Genomic DNA, 23,624 nt, shown 5'->3' with positions numbered 1-23,624 from the left:
TCAGAGCCTGGGTAGACCTTCCCTTCCCTCTGCTTTCCCGTAGGGAAGAAGAGAGGACAGAACTCAGAGTTCCAATTCTGCTTTTTGCTGTGTGACCTTGGCTAAGTTCCTTAGCCTCTCTGAGTCTCAGTTTATCTATATAATGGAGTATAGTAAGAATATACGCTTCACAGTATTGTGAAGATTGACTGTGCTAAAGTGTACAAAAGCCTATAATAGTGTTTAGCATTCAGTAAGAGCCACTAGGGCTTCGTTTTTCACTCGCTCATATAGCCTTGTTCCTTGGTTGTCTGCATTCCTTTCCATATCAACTTTCTATCAAGTTTTCTCCATAAACCTCTAATGCTGTGCTTCTAATACTATAGCCATGACCCCATGGAAAACCTTGAAATGTGGCTAGTGGAACAAAACTTTTAATTTTAATGAATTAAATTTTAAAACTGATACAAGAGAGTTATTGAAAAACTATTAAGTATGTTGGAACAACTTGGTATATAAATATATTTTTCTAACTGTAAATTTTATAAAACCTAAATACAAATTAAGTATGCCCATGAATATTCAGCATCTGAATTGAGATACGCTGTGAAATAGATACTGGATTTCAAAGAATTAGTACAAGGTAAAATATAAACTATTTCATGAGTAATTTTAAAAATATTGGGTACAAAATTAAATGATGATGTTTTGGATATATTAGGTTAAATAAGATATAAAAATTAACTTTACCTCTTTCTTTTTCTATATGGCTCCTAAACCAAAAACCAAACCAAACCCTTTGCTGTAGAGTCAATTCTGACTCACAGCAACCCTATAGGACAGAGTAGAGCTGTCCCATGAGGCTTCCAAGGAGCAGCTGGTGATTCAAACTGCTGACCTTTTGGTTAGCAGCAGTAGTTCTTAACCACTGTGCCTCTCTGAGTCTCAGGGCTCCATATGTCTATTAGAAAATTTAAAATTACATACGTGGCTCCCATTATACTTCTGTTGGAATGTGCTGTTCTAAAGGTCTCTTGCCCACATTCCCTTGCTGTACTTTCATAAAGTACCACTTAGAATGCATACTCTTTTGGAGCTGAGGCCCTGAGGCCCTGAGGCCTGGCAGAGTAGTGATGAAGATAAAAACCTGGACAGATATTCCCAGGAAAAAGCTGCCGGGAACTGTTGCTGACGGGGTTCGTGGCTGTGCATGTGAAGCTGGGGTAATATTCGCTGCCACTCCAGGAGACATTGAGAAGCGACCCCCCTTGGGCCACAACAGCTCCCTTTTGCAAGAAAGTCCATCTGTATGTTACATCATCGCCACTGTCCTCCACCGAGCACATCAGGGTGACTCTGCAGATGCTGTCCTCAGGGGGCCCAGAGCTCCAGGTGATTTCTGGCTTCTTCAGCCTCCCTGTGTGAGGAGAAAAGCAAGCCCAGTGTGGAATCAGGCCTGCCCACCGAGCCACCGCATCTTCATTTGCTCAAAATATATCCACCGAAGTTGTGTGTTGACCCTGTGTTAGGGCTGGTAAAGTGCCTTTATGTGTCATAGGCATTTTGGACTGTGCCTGGACTTTCCCTAGTTTGCTATGAAATCTCAAGTATGTCACTTCACCTCTATGGGCCTTTGATACTCATGTGTGAAATAAGGGAGTTATTGAAAACTGAGAAAAGAAAGATACAACATCATTCTACATGATATGCTTGCAGCTAAAAAGCAAGCAAACCAACAAAAATAAGCACAGCCCTTCTATGTGGTTTGAAGGCCCTTCCAACATGTGAGGTCTCATTAGTTTATTTGTTTACTTATATGAGCTAATGCATGTAGACAGATGAACATAACACCAGTCACACAGTAGGTGCTTAATAAATGTTTATGTTATGAATTGAATTGCCACCCCAAAATTTATGTTGAAATCCTAAACCATCCTCCCCGCCCCACCTGTAAATGTAAATGTGACCTTGTTTGGAAATAGAGTCACTGAAGATGTTATCAAGCAAGTTAACATGAGGTCATACCAGAGTACGGTGTATCTTAATCTAATATTGAGAGGTGTCCTACAGAAGAGGGGAAGAGGCAGAGAGAGACAGAAAGATGAAAGATGGCCCTGTGAAGATGCATCTACATGTCAAGAACACCTGGGGCTACCAGAAACAGAGAGATAAGAAAGGAACTTCCCCTAGAGCCTTCAGAGAGAGCTTGGCCCTGCTGGCACCCTCAGTTTGGACTCATAGCCTCCAGAACTGTGAGACAGTGCATTTCTATTGCTTTAAGCCACATGCTTTGTGGTACCTTGGATAAGAATACAGTTAGTAATTTTAAAAGAAATAATATGGCTGGCTCTGTTTGTTCCTGGTTTATATTTTTAACTTAATCTTTTTGCTGGTTTTTTTTATATTGGAGTCACAGCATGCACTGGGTGTGTACTTGGCCTGTTGTAGTTAGCTGCTGTTGAGTTGGCCTCTGACTCATGGCGAACCCATGCACAACAGAACGAGGCACTGCCTGGTTCTGCCCCATGATAGGTTGTGGATAGATCACTGTGGTCCATAAGGTTTTCACTGGCAGATTTTCGGAAGTAGGTCGCCAGGGGTTTCTTCCTAGTCCATCTTAGTCTGGATGCTCCACTGAAACCTGTTCAGCATCATAGCAACATGCAAGACTCTACTGACAGACAGGTGGTGGCTGCACTTGAGTGCACTGGCTGGGAATTGAACCACTGGTGGTACAGTGGTTAAGAGCTATGACTGCTAACAAAAAGGTCAGCAGTTTGAATCCATCAGCTGCTCTTTGGAAACCCCGTGGGGCAGTTTTACTTTGTTCTATAGGGTCCCTATGAGTTGGAATCAATACGACAGCAACAGGTATGGATGGTCTTGCATGGAAGGTGAGAATTCTACCACCGAACCACCAGTGTCCCTTGTTTCTGGTTGGCTTGATGCATATTTTATCAGGACTATGAGGGGTGACTCTTTTCACACGTACCCAGACACCAACAAATCCAGGCAGAGGGTATGCTGACCTCTCTTAAATGGTACAGATGAAAAGATCTGACAAACTCAAACCATGCAAACTGTCCAGCCAAGCTCCCTTTTGGGCCAGGGATGAGGAAGAAGAATGTGTATTCTTACCCTTTACACTCAAGGGAACTGAGTGGCCCACACTCTCAGAGGCCACAGAGACACTGGCAGGGGCTTTCTCTTCAGTCTTCTCTGATCCTACCCCAGGTGGATCTATCCTTACAGAAGACGGCAATGTTCTATAAATATGCAGTTTGGAGAGTTTCTGGTCTCATCTGATCATCAATGCAGGAAGCAGGTACAAGCACCTGGGTGGTGGAGTCCTAACTAGAAGTTTATAGGAAGGAGGACCTTGGCAAGTAGATTTTTCCAGCTGCTTTTTGTAATTTTTCTTCCTGCTAATTGACTGATGTGAACTGAATAGCTGTCTCAGTGGTCTGCAGTATTTTCATACAAGAAGAGGCATGGGAAAGGAGGGAGGTGGGGAAGGCAGCAAAGGGGGAGAAACCTTTCAGGGAAGTAATCTCATAGTGGACACTCTGCCCAGACACTTACGGTAGACGTGCAGGGTGAAGTGCTTTGTGCTCATGACTCTGCGGGCCCCTGAGCACATGTAGGCATTGTAGGGGCCAGCATCTTCCATCTTCAGCTGGCTGATCTTCAGGGCATAGTCCTGGCTGGAGACCCGCACCCTGTCCTTGCCAGGTTCCTTGGACTTAATGAGCGGGCCTGCTGTTGCTGCTTCTCCCCGCTCTTTGCTGATAATGGATGTGTTAAACATCCAGACAACTTTCTCTATGTCCTGACTGGTCAGGACTACCAGGGGCAGGGTGACCGATTCCCCCAGCATCCCTACCACTGTCTCCCCCATTGTTCCTCCTCTGGAGGCTCCTGGATCTGCAGTCAGAGAGGAGACATTGCAGCTCAGTCATGGTCTCCCAACTCCTTTGCCCCTAAGCCAGCCTGCCCAGGGCCCCACCCCTTCCCCCCAGCCTCTCCTCTGATGAGGCATCCCTGCTGCTTTCCCATGACCATCCATTCCACCTGATTCTGTCCACTGCATACAGACCTCTCCCGCCCTGTCTGCCTTTCTGGAAATACCCCAGGGGACACCCCCACCCAAGCAAAGATCGAACTAGACCCTGTCATCCATACTGTCTTCCCCTCCCTTGCTCTGCCCTTAGAGTTTTCGTACGGCATGGGAGTTTCCATGCCCCTTGCCAGCCTCTGTCAGTCCCCGAGGGTACAGAACAAAGGGCCTTCAGGTCTGTTCTTTTGCTTCCCCACCCCATCTGTGTCCTGCCAGAACCCTGGGGTTTAGGCACCACAGCTGCTCAAACTGTTTCTGGAATCCTCTGGAGGGCCCATGTGGAGTCTGGTACCTGCACAGAACTGCGGGACATGGACAGGGTGGGAGCTGATCTGGCTGACAGGGTTCTTGGCTATGCAGGTGTATGCCACATCTGGATCACAGGGCATCCAGGAGATGGTGAGAGTGGAGCCCTCAAAGGACTCAGAAGCATGGGTGCCTACCACGGTCCAGCTGTACAGAACGCCTTTCCTTTCCCTCTCCATGGAGCACACCAGGGTGAGGTTACAGGAGGTGCTCTCAGACACCGTGTGCTCCACCGTGACTCTGGGCTCCTGCAGCTGCTCTGGAGGGACAATGGCAAAGGGAAAACTACTCAGACTCCTTCCTAGCAGGTGAGCACTGGGACAAGATGGTAAGGTTTGGGGAGCTGGAACAGCAGAGAGAGAGAAGAATTACTGTTCAGGGGAGTTTTCTCTCAGCTTCCCACTGGAAGCTGAGATGAGTGCCTCTCCTCTTGCTTCCATAATGTCTTCCACAGGGGTTATCACTACAGCTTAACATGATTTATAGTCTGATTACTTCTCTCTCTCCCCGACCAGTATGTGACCTCCTTGAGGGCAGGGTCAACGCCTCTGTCCAAATACCTGACACCTGGCTTGGCTCATGAAAGGCAGTCGCTCATGAATGTTTGGTGAATAAGTGGATGAACAACCTGGCCCCAAATACTATAGAGGGGGACCTCTGCCTCTAGAATTTGAGTTGCCCATGCGTTTTGCTCTGAATTTAGGACCCATTGCTCTCCCAGAACTTCTTCCTAGTCCTTTCCTTGCCTTTTGTTCTAACTTCTCCCTTTATAGTGTGTGTCTTCAATTAAATGCTATTTTTCGACTGGGTAATATATGCACAAAATTGAAAAATATACAAAAAGGTACACAATGAAAAAAGTAAGCTTTCTTTCCTCTTGTTTTCTGCTCTACCTATTTCTTCTCCCCAAGAAGCTCATTGTTATAAGTTTCTTGTTGATTCTTCCAGAGATAGTCTAGGTATAGACATACGTATGGTAGCACACCTATACACTATTCTGGACTTTCAAAAAAAATCTAACCATATATCTTAGATACTGCTCTATGTCATTACATCTTGAGTCAATTCATTCTATTAGCTGCATAGAATTCTATTTCTTTACTATATACAGAGCACTCTAAAAATCAATATAAATAGTCAAACTACCTAATAGAAAGATGGGTAAATTATATTAATTGTCATAGAAAACAGAATAAAAATGTCTTTGAAATACGTGAAAAGATGCCCATCTCACTTATATTCAGAAAAATATAAATTTAAACCATGAAATACTATTTTAGTTAATCAGTTCAGCAAAGGTAAATGTTTGATAACATGCTATCAAGAATATGGGGAAACATACTCTCAAAAAATGCTGGTGGGAGGTTACTTGATAACATGAGAACAATTTTGAAATCTCTAACAAAGTAAAAAATGCATATACCCTTCGACTCAGCAACTTGACTCCATGAATTTATTCTGTAGATTTATTCTTCAGAATCTATCCTATTCATATATGTGTGAAAGACAGATGCATAAAAATATTCATTGCGGTATTACTTGAGAGAGAAAAATAATTGGAAAGAACCGAAATGTCTATGAGGAGGGGGCCAGTTACACGAAATATGAAAATTATACAATGTGTAAGGATTTTATGGCTGTGTTTTCCACTCTTGACATCTGTATATATGGCACTGGGCAAAAAAAAAAAAAACCTCCAAAAAACAAAAAGAAACAAATGCAAAGTGGTGGTCATACTTATCCTAGAGAGGTAAATTCCAAAGAGAAAAAAATCTGCTTTTAAAAATAAAGATCAAAACCAACAGAAGCTCTCTGGAACTCACCGTAGACGTGCAGGATGAATGTCTTTTCAGTGGTGCTATTAGAGTTCTTTGTGTTTATCTGAGCTCGGTAGTGCCCCGCATCCCTCAGGGTCAGTTTGCTCAGTTGCATAGAGTAGCTCTTGCTGGAGATGTTTAGTCGGCTCTGGTAGCTTCTGTCCAAAATGGTAATTCCTCCTGGGTGTGCTAAAGCGATGGCATTTTGGGGACCAGTCCATACAACGTGTTCAATCTCTGTGTCCACCGTGATAGTGAGGGGGAAAGTCACGAACCCCTCCAGGGTTCCCGCCACCTCTATTGGGACTGAGTCCTCTCCAGAGGCTCTTAATCCTGCAGAGACAGAAGAGGGACTTAGAAGAACAGTTGGACTCCTCAAGCCAACATTAATTAGTTAGTTGGTTCACTCAGTAAAAAAAAAAAAAAAATTTTTTTTTTTTTCCACTCAGTAAATATGTATCTAGCATACATGCCAGACACTGAGGATATAGAGGACTGAGATGAGATTCCTGCTTTCCTTCTTCTAAGCCTGTTGCCTAGCAAAGCCATTCATTCATTTATTCATTCATTCACCAAACCCTCTTGCCCATGAAAGCGGCTACAATACTCAGAAAATAGACCTTCTAGGTTTCTGTTACAGCAGGGAAATTAGCCTTATGACCTTGGATGGCTTTCTGATTTTCTCTGAGAATCAGTTTACTCATTTTTAATATGGGAATGCTTGTATCAACTTCGTCAAAGGATATGATAAGGATTATGAGAAAGCAGGCTGTTCAAAATGTAAAGAACTAGTGAAATAAAAAAGGAGCATCTTTTGAAAAATAAGATGGATTGATGCACAGCTAGAGGGGCAGACAGACGCACAGACGTGTGATAAAACCTGTTGCCGTTGAGTCAATTCTACTTTGTCCTATATGGTCAATAGTGACCATATAGGACAGAGTAGAACTGCACCACAGGGTTTCCAAGGCTGTAATCTTTATGGAAGCAGACTGCCACATCTTTCTCATGGAATGGCTGGCGGATTTGAACCGCCAACCTCTCAGCAGCTGAGCGCATAACCACGGTGCCACCAGGGCTCCAGCTGTGTGATAAAGCAAGTAAAATAAAATGTTAATGGTAGAGCCTAGATAGTAGGTATATGGGTTCTCACTCTAAAATTCTTTCAACTTTTATGTATGTTTGAGAATTTTCATAATAAAGCATTGGGAACAAAAGGAGCATCTTTCACCTCCACCTTACCCCCCCTTCTTCGGCTTACCTGGGAGATCTCAGACTGATTTTGGCTTGGCAAAGGAGACTAGCTCTGCCCTCAGGATTCCTGCTAAACATTGTTACCAAGACTTCCCGGGCCCGCCATTTAGCCAAGGCAGATGATTTCCTTGAAGGGACCCTGCAGGTGTCTGCTGGGGACCCCAACTTGGATTCCCAGATTTTATGGTTTCTGAGGCACTGTCTCGTACTCTGGGAATTCTATACCAAGTCAAATGGGGTTAGCACCCAGACTACCCCAAGAATTCTAGGTGGAAATTAAGTAGAAAACGTTAGCAAAAGAGGAGAGGCATAAATACAGCCTGGAGAGATGGAGAAAAGCTGACACATGCTTTGAAGACACAGTGGTTAGAGAATTTGCAGACAGAGAAGAGACTTCCAGATTGTTGCAGGTGTGGGAGTTCTCTGTGCAGACTCACATCAGCTGAGTACTGGAGCCTTATGGAGAGGCAGCTAAGGAAGACTTGGTTAAGTACCCTGGACGGTGGATTCTGTGACCAGACTCAGAAGATAGAAGCCTGAGTTGGTGTGAGATTGCCTAAAAGAGAACTTTTCCCATCTGGAAGAAACTCCTTATTATTGTTAGGTGTGTATTAAGCACTTTATATAAATCGCTTCATTTAATTATCAAAATTATTCTATGCTTAGCCCCATTACAAATAGAGAGTTTAAGCCACTTCCCTGAGATGACAGGATTGGTAGGTTACAGAGCCCAGATTGTATGTAAATGGTGCCCCTCAGTGGTAGAGGCCAGGAATACTGATTACCCATATCCAGATGATGCTGAGACTTGGCTGGGTGCCTATGACTGTGCTTTGATCTCGTATCTCAGAGATAAACAGAGCCTCACGGACTATCACTGGGAGTGGGATGTGGACCCCACAGGTCAAAACATGTTGCAAAAATACAGTGTCCTTAGTATAGTGACAGCAATGCCAGACATCAGCCCTTTTATTTTGAACTGCACTATTTAAGAAATTATAAAAGAAGGTTCAGTGATAAAGATAACTGAATTTGACTTGCCCACTCTTTGTTTCCAAATAATGCATGGAATAATAATCATTATAATAACAATCACAGCTTCCACCTACTATATGCTAAGCAGTTTATATATATCATCTCTAATCTATAAAAGAATTTAGGAGGTAGAGCTAAGATGGCAGACTAGTCAGATGCACTAAGCCATCCACTACAACAAAGACATGAAAGACCAAGTAAAACAGGTACAGATGTCAGTTCTGGAACTCAGAACCTTAAATAAAGGGATAAAGTATTAGATCAGAAGCCACCGAGAAGAAACTGACAGAAAACAGCAAAGAAGTAGAGGTACGGAGTGGAAGTTTCTGATCAAATGGCATGGCTCAGTGTGGCCATCTTGGAATAAAGCCAACAACCCTGCACGTGGAAAGGCATCTCCCTGGAATTCCCAACAGGAGATAGAAGTATGGTGCAGACACACTCAGGACTAAGTAAGACAAGGTTTGCGGAGTCCAGATTCACTCACCCAGTAACCACAGGAGCACACTCTTACAACCCCACCCCTCCGGTGAATAGCGGCAAGAACCACCCCATCCCAGCAGCCCCAACTGCTGGGCACCACAGTACTAACCCACCCTATTGCCCTCCTCCATCTAGCTCCTTTCCCCCCAACCCCGACTCTCACCCTCCACCCCAACTGTCTCCTCAGCCCAGTTGGCCAGAGCCTGGATCCCTCCTGGCTGGCTTGGTCACTGCCTTGCTGTGCTCTGAGGCCCCAAGGAGAACCGCCCTGGACCCCAAGACCCTTCCCTGCCAGCTCGGGCCCTGCCCTGCCACAGGTCCTGCTCCAGTTCCCAGCCCCGGCCCGGTTCATGCTGCAGACAGATGACCCATCTCTGCCCTTTCTGCACTGCTGGACCTGTCAGTTGCACCACAGCTCAGCGACTGGCCCTGCACACCCAGGCAAGGTGGTGAGAATTACCATGTCCACAGACGAGCGAGCAATAAAGCATGCCCATCCTGACTGCCAAGACATACCCAAGCAAAACAAAAAAGGAAACAAACCTATAATCAATAAATATAAGAAATCAAACAAACCTATAATCAATAAATATAAGAAAATAATACCTGAATGTTTTGAAGATGGTAGACAATATCAAAACATAAAAAACAGGACAAGATGGCCTCAGTAAGTGACCAAAATAAAGCACCAGATGACCTTCCAGCCAAAGAAGAAGTACTGGAACTACCTGATAGGGAATTCAAAAGTCTAATATTCAGAGCTCTCCAAGGGATTAGAAGAGACATCAAGGAAAACACATGCAAAGTCATGGAAAACACAGACAAAATCAACCAAATCAGTCAAAATCAAGGAAAACACAAACAAAGTAATAGAATAATTCAGGAAAACAAAAACAAAATGTCAAAATAAATAAACAATTAGAAATCATACAGAAATAGCAATTAGAAATCAAAAAGATAAATGACAAAATTTCAAAAATGGACAACACAATAGAAGGTTTTAGAAGCAAATTTGAAACAATGGGAGACAGAATCAGTGAAATTGAAGACAAATCCAGGGATGCCACTTTGTTTGAGGCAAAAATCATAGGAAAAAAAGAAGAGAAATGAAGAAACCTATGTGGGATACAATCAAGAGCAAAGATTTGCACTTGACCGGAGTTCCAGAACAGGGGGAGAAAATGGAAAACACAGAGAGGATCATTGAAGATTTGCTGACAGAAAACTTCCCTAACATCATGAAAGATGAAAAGGTGAACATCCAAGAAGTTCAACAAACCCCATATAGAATAAACCCCAAAAGAAAGTCACCAAGATATATCATAATCACACTTGCCAAAATAAAATCCTGAAAGAAGCTTCAAAAAAATGACTAGGGGGAAACAATAAGACTAAGGTTTAATTACTCACCAGAAAAACTATGCAGGCAAGAAGGAAATGAGATGACATATATAAAACCTTGAAAGAAAAAAAATTGCCAACCAAGAATAATATACACTGCAAAACTCTCTCAAATACGATGGCGAAATTAGGGCATTTCCAAATAAACTAAAGTTATGGACTTTGTAAAAACCAAACCAAATTTACAAGAAATATTAAAGGAAGTCATTTGGTTAGAGAACCAACAACATCAGACAACAACCAGAATCTAGGACATAGTACAGCATCAGCCAGACATCAAACTAGGTAAAGAAATCTCAAGTATAAAACAAAGCTGAAAGACTTAAAACAGTGAACAGAGATGACAATCAGTAAAGGACTACAATGTCAAAACAATAAAAGAGGGAATACACAGTATAGGTATAAATCTATCAAATGGAGAGGAAGTCGAGGCAATATCAAATAATAAAAGACTGATTCAAACTTAGGAAGATAAGGGTAAATTTCAAGGTAACCACAAAGAAAGTTAACAAATGTACTCATCATAATAAAGAAAAAGAAAACAAAGTCTCAGTAAACACAAAATCTACGATAACGAAAGAAAAGACAATCCACAGACAAAAGAAACTCAGCACAAGCAAACAAGCACAAAGAAAATGTCAGCACTGCACACACACAAACAAAGCAAAACAATATGACAGGAATAAACTCATACCTACTGGTAATCACTCTGAATGTAAATGGCTTAAATGCACCTACAAAGAGACTGAGAGTGACAGAATGGATAAAAAAGCATGACCCATAAATATGCTGTCTTCAAGAGACACACCTTAGACAAAAAGACATAAATATACTAAAAATCAAAGGAAGGAAAAAAAATATATCAAGTAAACAGTAACCAAAAGAGCAGGCGTGGCAATACTAATCTCAGATCAAATAGACTTTAAGGCAAAATCAACCATAAATGTCAAGGAAAGACACTATATAGTGATTAAAGGGACAATCAACCAAGAAGACATAACCTTAATAAATAACTATGCACCCAATGACAGGGCTCCAAAATACGTAAAGCAAACTCTAACAGCACTGAAAAGAGAAACAGACGGTTCCACAATAATAGTAGGAGATTTCAACACACCACTCTTGGTAAAGGACAGAACATCTAGAAAGAAACTTAACAAAGATACAGAAGATCTAAAGGCCACAATCAGCCAGTTTGACCTCATACACATATATAGCACACTTCACCCAACAGCAGCAAAATATACATTCTTTGCTAATGCATATGGACTATTTTCCAGAAAAAAACCACACTTCAGGCCACAAAGGAACCCTCAATAAAATCCAAAACATTGAAATAATACCAAGCATTCTTTCTGATCACAACACCATAAAAGTGGAAATCAATACAGGAAGAGCAAAGAAAAAATAAAATAAAATACATGGAAACTGAACAACACCTTGCTTAAAAACAACTGGGTAACAGAAGAAATCAAAGATGGAATAAAAAAATTTCTATAATCAAATGGAAATGAACACATGTCATACTAAAACCACTGGGACACAGCAAAGGCAGTGCTCAGAGGTCAACTTATAGCAATAGATGCACACATCAAAAAAGAAGAAAGGGGCAAAATCAAAACATTAGCCCTACAACTCAAACTAGTAGAAAGAGGATGGCAAAAGGAGCCCACAGCCACCAGGAGAAAGGATATAATAAAGATGACAGCAGAAATAAATGAAAAAGAGAATAGAAAAAATCAACAAAATCAAAAGTTGGTTCTTTGAAATGATCAACAAAATTGACAAACCATTGGCCAAACTGACAAAAGAAAAACAGGAGAAGAAGAAAATAACCCAAGTAAGAAATGAAATGGGGGACATTACAATAGTCCCAGCTGAAATAAAAAAGATCATAACAGAGTACTATGAAAAACTGTACTCCAACAGATTTGAAAACCTAGAGAAAACGGACAATTTTCTAGAAACACTCTACTTACCTAAACTTATACAAACTGAGGTAGAAAATCTGAACAGACACATAAGAAGAGACTGAAAAGGTAAAAAACAAAAAACAAAAAAAACCTCCCAATAAAAAAAAGCCCCAGCCCAGATGGCTTCACTGGAGAATTCTCTCAAATATTTAGAGAAGAGCTCACGTCAGTACTACCTGAACTATTTCAGAACATAGAAAAGGAAGGGAATAAAATACTTAGGAATAAATCTAACTAGGGACGTAAAGGACCTATGCAAAGAAAACTACAAAACACTACTGCAAGAAACCAGAAGAGATCTATGTAAATGGAAAAACATACTATGCTCATGGGTAGGTAGACTCAACATTGTGGAAATGACAATTCTACCCAAATCGATTTACAAATACAACGCGATCCCCATCCAAACACCAACAATATTCTTTAAAGAGATGGAAAAACTTATCATTAACTTTATATGGAAAGGGAAGAAGCCCTCTGGATAAGGCACTATTAAAGAAGAAGAATAAAGTAGGAGGACTCGCACTACCTGATCTCAGAACCTACTATACAGCTACGGTAGTCAAAACAGCCTGGTACTGGTTCAATAACAGATACATTGACCTATGGAACAGAATTGAGAACCCAGATGTAAATTTGTCCACCTATAGTCTGATCTTTGACAAAGGCCCAAAGCCCATCAAATGGGGAAAAAACAGTCTTTTTAACAAATGATGCCAGCAAAACTGGATGTCCATCTGCGAAAAATGAAAGAGGACCCATACCTTCCACCATATACAACAACTAATTCAAAATGGAACAAAGACCTAAATATAAACCCAAAACTATGAAGTTCATAGAGGAAAAAATAGGATCAATACTAGAAGCCCTAAAACATGGCATTAACAAGACACAAACCACAACCAACAACACACAAACTCCAGAAGATAAGCTACATAACTGGAATCTTCTAAAAATTAACACTTACGCTCATCAAAAGACTTCACCAAAAGAGTGAAAAGAGAACCTACAGACTGGGGAAAAAATTTTGGCTATTACAAATCAGACAAAGGTCTAATCTCTAAAACCTACAAGAAAATCCAAAGTCTCTACAACAAAAAGACAAATAATCCAATTAAAAAATGGACAAAGGAAATGAACAGATACTTCACCAAAGAAGACATTCAAGCGGCCAACAGACACATGAGGAAATGCTCATGATCACTAACTGTTAGAGAAATGCAAATCCAAACCACAATGAGATACCATCTCAACCTGGCATTACTGGCACAAATCAGTAAAACAGGAAATAACAAATGTTGGAAAGGCTGCTGGGGGATTGGAACTCTTATGCACTGCTGATGGGAATGCAAAATGATACAACCATTTTAGAAAATGATATGGCACTTCCTTAGAAAGCTAGAGATAGAAATGCCATATAATCCAGCAATCCCACTCCTGGGAATACATCCTAGAGAAATGAGAGTCATCACATGAATAGACATACGCACACCCGTGTTCACTGCAGCATTGTTTACAATAACAAAAGATGGAAACAACCTAGATGCCCATCGACAGATGAATGGATAATCAAACTGTGGTACATACACACAATGAAGTACTACACAACGATAAAGAACAAGGATGAATCTGTGAAGCATCTCATAACGTGGTTGAATCTAGAGGACATTATGCTGAGCGAAATAAGTCAATCACAAAAGGACAAATATTGTATGAGACCACTACTATAAAAACTCCTGAGAAGGTTTACATACAAAAAGAAACAATCTTTGGTGGTTATGAGGGAGGGGAGCAATGGGGATGAAAAAACACTAAATAGACAATAGATAAGTGGTAATCTGGTGAAGGGTAAGACCGTACACAATACTGGGAAAGCCAGCAGCACAACTTGTACAAGGCAAGGTCACGGAAGCTCCATAGACACATCCAAACTCCTTGAGAGACGGAATTGCTGGGCTGAGTGCTGGGGGGGACCATGGTCTCGGGGGAATAGCTAGCTCAATTGGCATAACATAGTTTATAAAGAAAAATATTCTACGTTCTACTTTGGTGAGTAGCACTTGGGCTTTTAAAAGCCTGTGAGCTGCTGTCTAGGATACGCCACTGCCCTCACCCCTTCAGAAGCAAGGAAGAATGAAGAAAACTAAGGATACAAGGGAAAGGTTAGTCCAAAGGACTAATGGACCACCTCTACCACGGCCTCCACCAGACTGAGTCCGGTACAACTAGATAGTGCCCGGCTACCACCACCAAGTTCTCTGACAGTGATCACAATAGAGGGTCCTGGACAGAGCTGGAGAAAAATGTAGAACAAAACTCTAACTTAAAAAGAAAGCCCAGACTTGCTGACCTGACAGAGACTGGAGAAACCTTGAGAGTATGGCCCCCGGACACCCTTTCAACTCAGTAATGAAGTGACTCTTAAGTTCACCCTTCAACCAAAGATTGGACAGGCCCATAAAACAAAACGAGACTGAAGGGGCACACCAGCCGAGGGGCAAGGACTAGAAGGCAGAAGGAACAGGAAAGCTAGTAATAGGGAACCCAAGGTTGAGAAGGGAGAGTGTTGGCATGTCGTGGGGTTGTTAACCAATGTCATAAAACAATATTTGTGTTAACTGTTTAATGGGAAAGTAGTTTGTTCTGTAAACCTTCATCTAAAGTACAATTTAAAAAATGGGGGGGGGGGGAGATACAGCTTTCCCAACAGGAAAAAAGAAAAGGAAGGGATACTTCCAGATTCATTCTATGAAGCCAGCACAGCCCTGATACCAATATCAGGCAAAGACACCACAAAAAAGAAAATTATAGACCAATGTCTTTCATGAATATACATGCAGAAATTCTCAACAAAATTCTAGCCAATAGAATTCACCATCGCATCAAGAAAATAATACACCGTGAGCAAGTGGGATTCATACCAGGTATGAAAGGATAGTTCTACATTAGAAAATCAATCCACATAATCCACCACATAAATAGGACAAAAGAAAAGAATCACATGATCATCTCAGCTGACACAGAAAAGGCATTTGATAAAGACCAACACCCATTCCTGATAAAAACTCTCAATAAAATAGAAATAGAAGGGAAATTCCTTGACACAATAAAGGGCATCTATACAAAACTGGGGCGAGGTGGTTAAGAGCTACAGTTGCTAATCAAAAGGTCAGCCATTCAAATCCACTAGCTGCTCCTTGGAAACCCTATGGGGCAGTTCTACTCAGTCCTATAGGGTCACTGTGAGTCTGAATCAACTTGATGGCAATGGGTGTTTTTTTTTTTTTTTAAATACGAAACTAGCAACCAACATTATTTACAATGGAGAGAGGCTGAAAACTTTTTCCCTGTGAATGGGAACAAGACAAAGATGCTCTTTATCAGTACTCCTATTTAACATTGTGGTGGAAGTCCTAGCTAAAGCAATAAGGCAAGAAAAAGAAATAAAGGGCATCCAAATTGGTAAGGAATAAGTAAAACTATTGCTATTAGTGAATGATGTGACACTATACATAAAGAACTCTAAAGACTCCATGAGTAAACTACTGAAATGCATAGAAAGATTCAGCAGAATATCAGGATACAAAATAAACATACAAAAATCAGTTGGATTCCTATACACCAATAAAGAGAACTATGAAAAGGAAATCAGGAAAGCAATACCATTTATAATAGCCCCTAAAAAGAATAAAACACTTAGGAATAAATCTAACCAGAGACATAAAAGACCTATACAAAGAAAACTACAAAATGCTACTGTAAGACACCAAAAGAGACCTGCCTAAATGGAAAAACATACTATGCTCATGGATAGGTAGACTCGACATTGTGAAAATGTCAATTCTATCCAAAGTGATCTACAAATACAATCAATCCTGATCCAAATGCCAACAGCATTCTTTAATGAAATGGAAAAACCAATCATTAACTTTATATGGAAAGGAAAGAGGTCCTGGTTAAGTAAAGCATTACTGAAGAAGAACAAAGTGGGGGCCTTGTACTATCTGACCTCAGAGCCTACTATACAGCTACAGTAGTCAGAACAGCCTGGTACTGGTATGACGACAGACACATAGACCAGTGCAACAGAATCGAGAACGTAGTTGTAAATCCACCCACCTACGGCCACCTGATTTTGACAAACACCCAAAGTCCATTAAATGGGGAAAAAACAGTTTTTTTAAACAAATGGTGCTGGCAAAACTAGATATCCATCTGTAAAAAAATGAAACACCATATAGAAAAACTAATTCAAAATGGATCAAAGACCTAAATATAAAACCAAAAACTATAAAAATCATGGAAGAAAAAAGTGTCCTATTACATATTAAGGGCCCTAATATATGGCATAAATAGAATACAAACCATGGCTAACAATACACAAACACCAGAAGATAAGCTAGATAACTTGAACCTTCCAAAAATTAAACACTTAAGCTCATCTCTTTTTAGAGGACCTACAGACTGGGAAAAAAAAATTTGGCTATGACATATCTGATGAATCTCTAAAATTTGTAGGAAAATCCAATGTCTCTACAACAAAAAGTCAAATAACCCAATTAAGAAATGGGCAAAGGATATGAACAGACACTTCACCAAAGAAGACATTCAAATGACTAACAGGCACATGACGAAATGTTTGCGATCACTAGCCATTAAAGAAATGCAAATCAAAACTATAATATCATCTCACCCTGACATTACTGGCATTCATCAAAAAAAAAAAAAACAGAAAATAAGTGTCGGAGAGGTTTTAGGGAGATTAGAACTCTTAATCACTGCCGGTGGGAATGCAAAATGGAACAACCATTTCGGAAGACAATACAGGGCTTCCTTTAAAAAGCTAGAGATAGAAATACTATATGATCTAAAAATCCCACTCCTAGGAATATATCTTAGAGAAGTAAGAGCCATCACATGAATAGACAAATGCATACCCATGTTCTTTGCAGCATTATTCACAAAAGTTAACAAATGGAAACAACCTAAGTGCTTATCAATAGACAAATGGATAAACAAACTATGGTATGTACACGTAATGGAACAGCGTGCAACAATAAAGAACAATGATGAATCTGCAAAGCATCTCACAACATGGATGAATCTGGAGGGCATTATACTGAGTGAAATAAGTCAATCACAAATGGGCAAATACTATATGAGACCACTATTACAAAAAAAATCAATAAAAGGTTTACACACAGAAAGAAACAATCTTTGATGGTTATGAGGGAGGGGAGGGGTAAGGAGGGAAAAACACTAACTAAAAAAAGCACATAATAGGTAACTTTGGTGAAGGATAAGACAGTACACAATACTGGGGAAGTCAGCACAACTTGACCAAGGCAAAGTCATAGAAGATTCATAGACACTTCCAAACTCCCTGAGGGACTGAGTTACTGGGGACCATGGAGTCAGGGGATACCTAGCTCAACTGGCATAACATAGTTTATTAAAAAAATGTTCTACAACTGACCATGGTAAGTAGCGTCTGGAGTCTTAAAAGCCTGTGAACAACCATCTAAGATGCATCTACTGGTCCCACCCCATCTGGAGCAAAGGAGAATGAAGAAAACCAAAGAAGGAAGGGAACGATTAGTCCAAAGGACTAATCGACCACAACTACCACAACCCCTGCCAGGTTGAGCCCAGAACAACTAGATAGGGCCCAGCTACCACCACTGACTTGTCTGACAGGGATCACAATAGAGGGTCCTGGACAGAGTGGGATAAAAATGTAGAATAAAATTCAAATAATAATAATAATAATAAAAAAGACCGGACTTGCTGGCCTGACAAAGACTGACAAGGGTATAGCCCAAGACACTCTTATAACTCGGTACTGAATTCACTCCTGAGGTCCACCCTTCAGCCAAAGACTAGACAGGGGTATAGGGCAAACCATAATACACATGAGAAGTATGTTTCACGGTTCAATCATGTATACAAGACTAAATGGGCACACCAGCCCAAAAGTAAATACGAGAAGGCAGGAACGAACAGGAAAACTGGACTAATGGAACAGGGAACTCAGGGTGGAGAAGGGGAGAGTGCTGACTTATTGCAGGGTTGGTAACAAACGTCACAAAACAATATGTGTATTAACTGTTTAATGAGAAACTAACCTGCTCTGTAAACTCACACCTAAATCACAATTAAAAAAAAAAAAAAAGAATTTAACATGCTACATCTTACTAACTCCATTATACACGTCAGAAACAGAGGCTCCCACAGCTAGTAAATGATGGAATAAGGACTTAACTTCAAATGTTCCTGACACTAAAATAAGGGATTTTTTTCGCTTTACTGCCTCCTAAGAACATTTAAAGTAACTCCCTTTTAGACTAGAAGAGGAAGGTGTGAAGTCACCCCAATCTGCGAAGCCAGACCGAGGGAGATAGATGCCTCTTTGCTTTGAACTGTTCCAAAATCACTGTGCTGGTCATCTGAGGCTTGGATGGCATTGGACATAGCTTATTTCAGGTTCACTCAGCAGAACCAGGGTGCACCCTAAGGGTTGGGTATGGATAAAACAGCCCTGCTACTTCCTGTTTTTATGGTGAGCAAGGATGTAATTGAAGGTGAAAAGAGGTTGGCTTAGAGTCTCCTGTTGCTTAGCACTGAGGTCCAGGCTCCCCATCCCCCATCCATATATCTAGGAGTTTTTCTAGATCTTCCCCTGCCTCCTCCCACTAACAGCTCCTAAGGCCCTGGTGCTACCTGTACCATCGTTTAGGGCCCTGGGGAAGTAGATCCCAGAGGGGCAGTAGCTGCCACAGTCCCAGGGGGCTAAGATCCCAGGTGCCTCAGATCCTCCCTGTGGGCAGAGATGGAGTCCTGGATCTGCTCTCCCTGCTAGATGGTAGTGCACTAGGCCAAGCTACTGGGAGATGTTTCCCTGAAACTAGCAGGGGCCTTGATGGGGAAGTAGGGCCCTGGAGAGAAAAGGATATCTAGGAAACCCTGGTGGCATAGTATGTAAGTGCTATGTCTGCTAACCAAAAGGGTGGCAGTTCGAATCCACCAGGCGCTCCTTGGAAACTCCATGGGGCAGTTATACTCTGTCCTATAGGGTCACTATGAGTCGGAATTGACTCGACAGCAGTGGGTTTTTTTTTTTTTTTTTTTAGATAGAGGTCACTTAGCCCAGGGCTACCAGACACTTTCCAAATCCCCAGTGAAGCCTGAAAAGTCCAGGATATGTGATAAACAAGGCAGGATGAAGAAAGAAGCTACAGCAATTCTATCTTTCCCCAGAAAATTGCTAGCGGGGTTGGTACCAGGGGATTTTCCCGGACCTCGCCATGAATTTCATCCACATTGTCCAGGAAGAAATCCATCACTTGGCTCTTTTTCTTCTTCAAGCATGAAAAATGTGAGGGTGAGAGGAACATGGTATGATCTTAGAGTTATTTGAGAAGGGGACTGGAATGCTACCTACTCATGGCGAGTGGCTATGCATATACTCACTCAGACATATAAATAAATAAACATGCATAGGCAGGACTCAGAATAAGGTGGAACCTGCAGAGTAATTACCACAAGAAGAGGAGTTTCCTGGATCATTATCAGCAAAAACCCCTAACCCAGGGAATGTGACCGGCCTCAGGAAACACCAGTAGTAAACCACGGTGAGCATAGTGGAACTTACCCACGAGAAGAAAGAGGAGAGGGGTCCACAAAGCGGAAGAGAATACCTGCGACTGACTCTTCTGTGGCTTGACTAAGAAAGGCCCTAGAACACAGTCATCTGTATATCTCTTCGGGTCCGCCATGATGGTCTACTTTCAGCTACCAAGCTGAAGGAGGAAGCACTTACCACAACTTCCGCAAATGTGTTTGTGTGCTCCGGAGAGGTTATAACCCACACTATGGACTCCTCCTACCCACTTATTTTGTGGGAGAGGTCCAAAGTCTATTCAGAGCCTTCCTGGGACTTGCAATATGATACTGCACATCACTTGCTTTAATTCAGTATCAGGAGACTTGGGTTCTATATTCTGTTCTGCCTTTTACTTCTGTCACTTCCTCTTTCTCGGAGGTGGAGATTTGAGACAGCTGTGTTCTTGTAAATTTAGAACATTTCGCTGGCACACCCAACCTCCTCACACTGAGTCTCTTCTCTTTCCCCTGTTGTCTGCAGTGGACTTTTTACTTCTGGCCACAGATCAAATTTTTTATTTAGGGCTCAATCTTCTCCATTTCTCAGTCATGTGATATAGATGAGGCTTCCCTCTCAGACTCATTTGATTCTGACTTAAGCAAATCAGATCACTGTATCCCTCTGGTCACAGTGATCATTTTATGCTTCCTGGGTGGGCACCCGGCCTAAGTCATCTAAATAAAATGAAATTCAACATTCTTGGGAATTCTGGGACAAGTAGTCTCTTTCTTTCTCATTCTATGTTGGGTTTGAGTTAGAAAGAAGTATTATTTACAGGTGTTGGCAATCATCTAGTGACCACAAAATGGGAGCCTGTCTGAGAATGGAGTCAACACAGAAGAGGTAGAGCAAAAAAAAAAAAAAAAAAAAATGGAGACAGAGAAACTAGTTTTGGTGACATTTAAGCACTGAGTTAAAATGTGGCTGAAGCATAATCTACCCTGGAATGCTCAGTTACATAGGCTCCTTTAATGCTGCCTCTAAGATGGCCCCCATGACCTCTGCTTCCTGGTATTCGTGCCCTTGTGTAATCTCTCCTTCGCTGTGGCTGGATTTAGTCTGGTGCTTCTAGTGAATGGAATGGTAGAGGTGATGACATGTTCCTTCTGAGAACAGGTTACAAAAAGACTGTGGCTTCCATCTTGGGTGCCCTCTCTCTTTCTCTTCCTAGCTTGGGCCAAGGGAAGCTGGATGTTATGTTGTGAGCTGCCCTATGGAGAGGCCCCTATGGGGAACTGAGGGACACCTCCAGCCAACACCCAGTGAAGAACTGATGTCTTTGGCTAACTGTCGATGATGACCTGAGGTCTGCTAAGAGCCACACAAGTGATGTTGGACGTGAATCCTCCCCTAGTTAAGCCTTGAGATAACTGAAGTCCTGGCCAACACCTTGACTGAAGCCTTAGGAGTAGCCCTGAGCCAGAGGTACCCAGGTTAGCTATGCCCGTATTCCTAACCCAGAGAAAGTATGAAATAATACATACTTGGGGTTTTTTGATGGTTAATTTAAGCTGACAAATTTTGGAGTAATTTGTTATGCAGAAAGAGATAACTAATACAATGGGCCAATAAATTCCCTATCTTGCTTAAGCAAGTTTGTGTTGGCTTACTGTCACAGGCAACTGAAAGACTTTAACTGACATGGAAAAATGCACCAGGGCAACTGCGCTAGGAGTGGATGTTTGTGGAATTGGCTGAATTGAGAAGATAGGTTGGGAGGCATGAAATCCTCTTTATCCTGCTTCGAGAAAGTGACTCTTTTTTTTTTTTTTTAAACTGGTAGTGAAATAGCTGGTTGAACTGAAGCCTACTGTGTTTCGAGACTCAGATTTCATGTTTGTTTAGGCAATAGCATTAGAGGACTTGGCAACAAAACTTTAGGATGATGGAGTGTGTGGTTTTAGCTAACATTCAGTGAGTGCTAGCCTCCCTCTAACACCTTACACATATCAACTTATTTAATCCTCACCACAGCTTTATGAGATAAATATTTTTTTATCATCTCCATTTTACAGATAAGGCAACTGAGGCACAAAAAGGTTAAGTAATTTACCCTGTGTTTTGTAGTTAGTAAGGATTTTAACTCAGTCAGTCTGGGAGGAGGAAAGGAGACAGGAGAGCAGGCTTCTGCCCATGGCGAACATTTCAGAAGATGATTGTCAGCTGATATTGCAAAGCCCTGAGAATGACTTCTTCCTTATTTTTTGTGCCTTAAGTGCCTCCCTTGCCTTACTGTAGTCCTGGCCCTGTGGCTTGAACATGGCTGTCTAGAGGAAGTCTCAGGGTGTGGTGTGATGGATCAATTTTGTCTGGCCTTTCTAGCCATGGTCTTGTAACTCCCACCCAAGTGATTGGGTGTAGCTGTGTAGATATGGTAATTGTGGCCCACCAGAGGGATTGATTAGTTTTATCATCCCGCTGGGCTTGAAATGAGCCACCCCAGAGGCAGGAAAGAGAAGATCCCACCACAACCAAGGAAGAACAGCCAGGACCCAGCACATCTTTTGGACCCAGGATCCCTGTGCTAAGAAGCTCCTGGAACCAGGAGGCAGAGAGCGAGAGCAGTAACGCTAAAGGTGGCAGAGACCTGGCAGCAGGAGATGGTGTGGTGAGCTTCCCAGCCCATGGAGAGAGAAAGCTGAGTGCATTTGGGCAGAGGCCTAGGGCCGGGGAGAGGTGTGCCTCTGAACACGGCTGGGAAGAGGCTGTCCTAATGGAAGAACTGTATCCTGAGTGTTCCTGAGCCTGAATTGTAACCTGTTACTTCCCTAATAAACCCTATAGTTGTGAGTATGGTCTGTGAGTTCTGTGTGGCCATTGCAATGAATTATCAAACCCAGCAGAGAAGTAGAGAGTACTGTGGGACGGATGGTTGGTGTCAGGATTGGTAAACATGATGGAGAGAGGAGGCATGTCTGACATCTGCCTCGTAGGAATCGGCCTTGAGCAGTTGATCTTGATTCTCCTTTCTCCTGATGGGGTAGGAGGAGGTCAGATGCCACCCCGATACTGTTTTTACACAGGGCATATAGCCAGAAGGGGGTGCGGCAGCCCAGATACAAGGTCTTATAACCCAAGATAAAGGCAATGAGGAGCCAGAAGCTGTTCTTAAGCAGGGGTGTGATATGATCCAAGGCCTCATTTAGAAAGCTTACTCCAGTAGGAGAGTGGAGGGTGGATGGAAGGGAGCAGACTGGAGATGAGAAGACAGGTAAGGAAGCTGCTAAAGGAATCCAGGTAAGTGTATGAGAGCAGGGACCATCTGAGTGGGAGGAGAGGACAAAGGAGGAAGAAGGTTTAAAGACATTAATAACAAAAATAGCCAGTAACAACTATGGCGTAATTATTATGAGTGAGGTGGTCTTAGGCTGGGTCCTCTGGAGAAGCAAAACCAATAAAAAGTATATATATGTATATATATATATATGCATACATGCATACATATATATATATTCAATCACATCTTATGCATGTGAAAGTTGGACAATGAATAAGGAAGACCGAAGAAGAATTGATGCCTTTTAATTGTGGTGTGGGGGAAGAATATTGAACATACCGTGGGCTGCCAAAAGAATGAACAAACCTGTTTTGGAAGA

General features: G+C 41.8%; 1 protein-coding gene across 8 annotated transcripts in view; it reads right to left on the bottom strand.

Annotated features, from left to right (window-relative positions):
* Positions 1-20,278, bottom strand: part of LOC126073853 (T-lymphocyte surface antigen Ly-9-like) — a 31,205-nt gene extending 10,927 nt beyond the window's left edge. For 5 of the 8 annotated variants that reach the window (XM_049880985.1, XM_049880986.1, XM_049880990.1 and 2 more), the window contains exons 1-5: positions 20,017-20,177; positions 6,226-6,552; positions 4,389-4,661; positions 3,562-3,903; positions 1,127-1,396 (exon numbers count right to left, since the gene is read on the bottom strand). In XM_049880985.1, coding sequence (XP_049736942.1) covers positions 1,127-1,396; positions 3,562-3,903; positions 4,389-4,661; positions 6,226-6,552; positions 20,017-20,140 — 1,336 coding nt within the window. In that variant the 5' untranslated portion in view covers positions 20,141-20,177. The other 3 variants (XM_049880991.1, XM_049880992.1, XM_049880993.1) reach the window with 2 other exon arrangements.
* Between the last annotated feature and the right edge of the window lie 3,346 nt (positions 20,279-23,624).

This window comes from Elephas maximus, chromosome 3, assembly GCF_024166365.1.
Source record: "Elephas maximus indicus isolate mEleMax1 chromosome 3, mEleMax1 primary haplotype, whole genome shotgun sequence".
Lineage (NCBI taxonomy): Eukaryota > Metazoa > Chordata > Mammalia > Proboscidea > Elephantidae > Elephas > Elephas maximus.
This window is presented reverse-complemented; position numbering and strand designations above follow the sequence as displayed.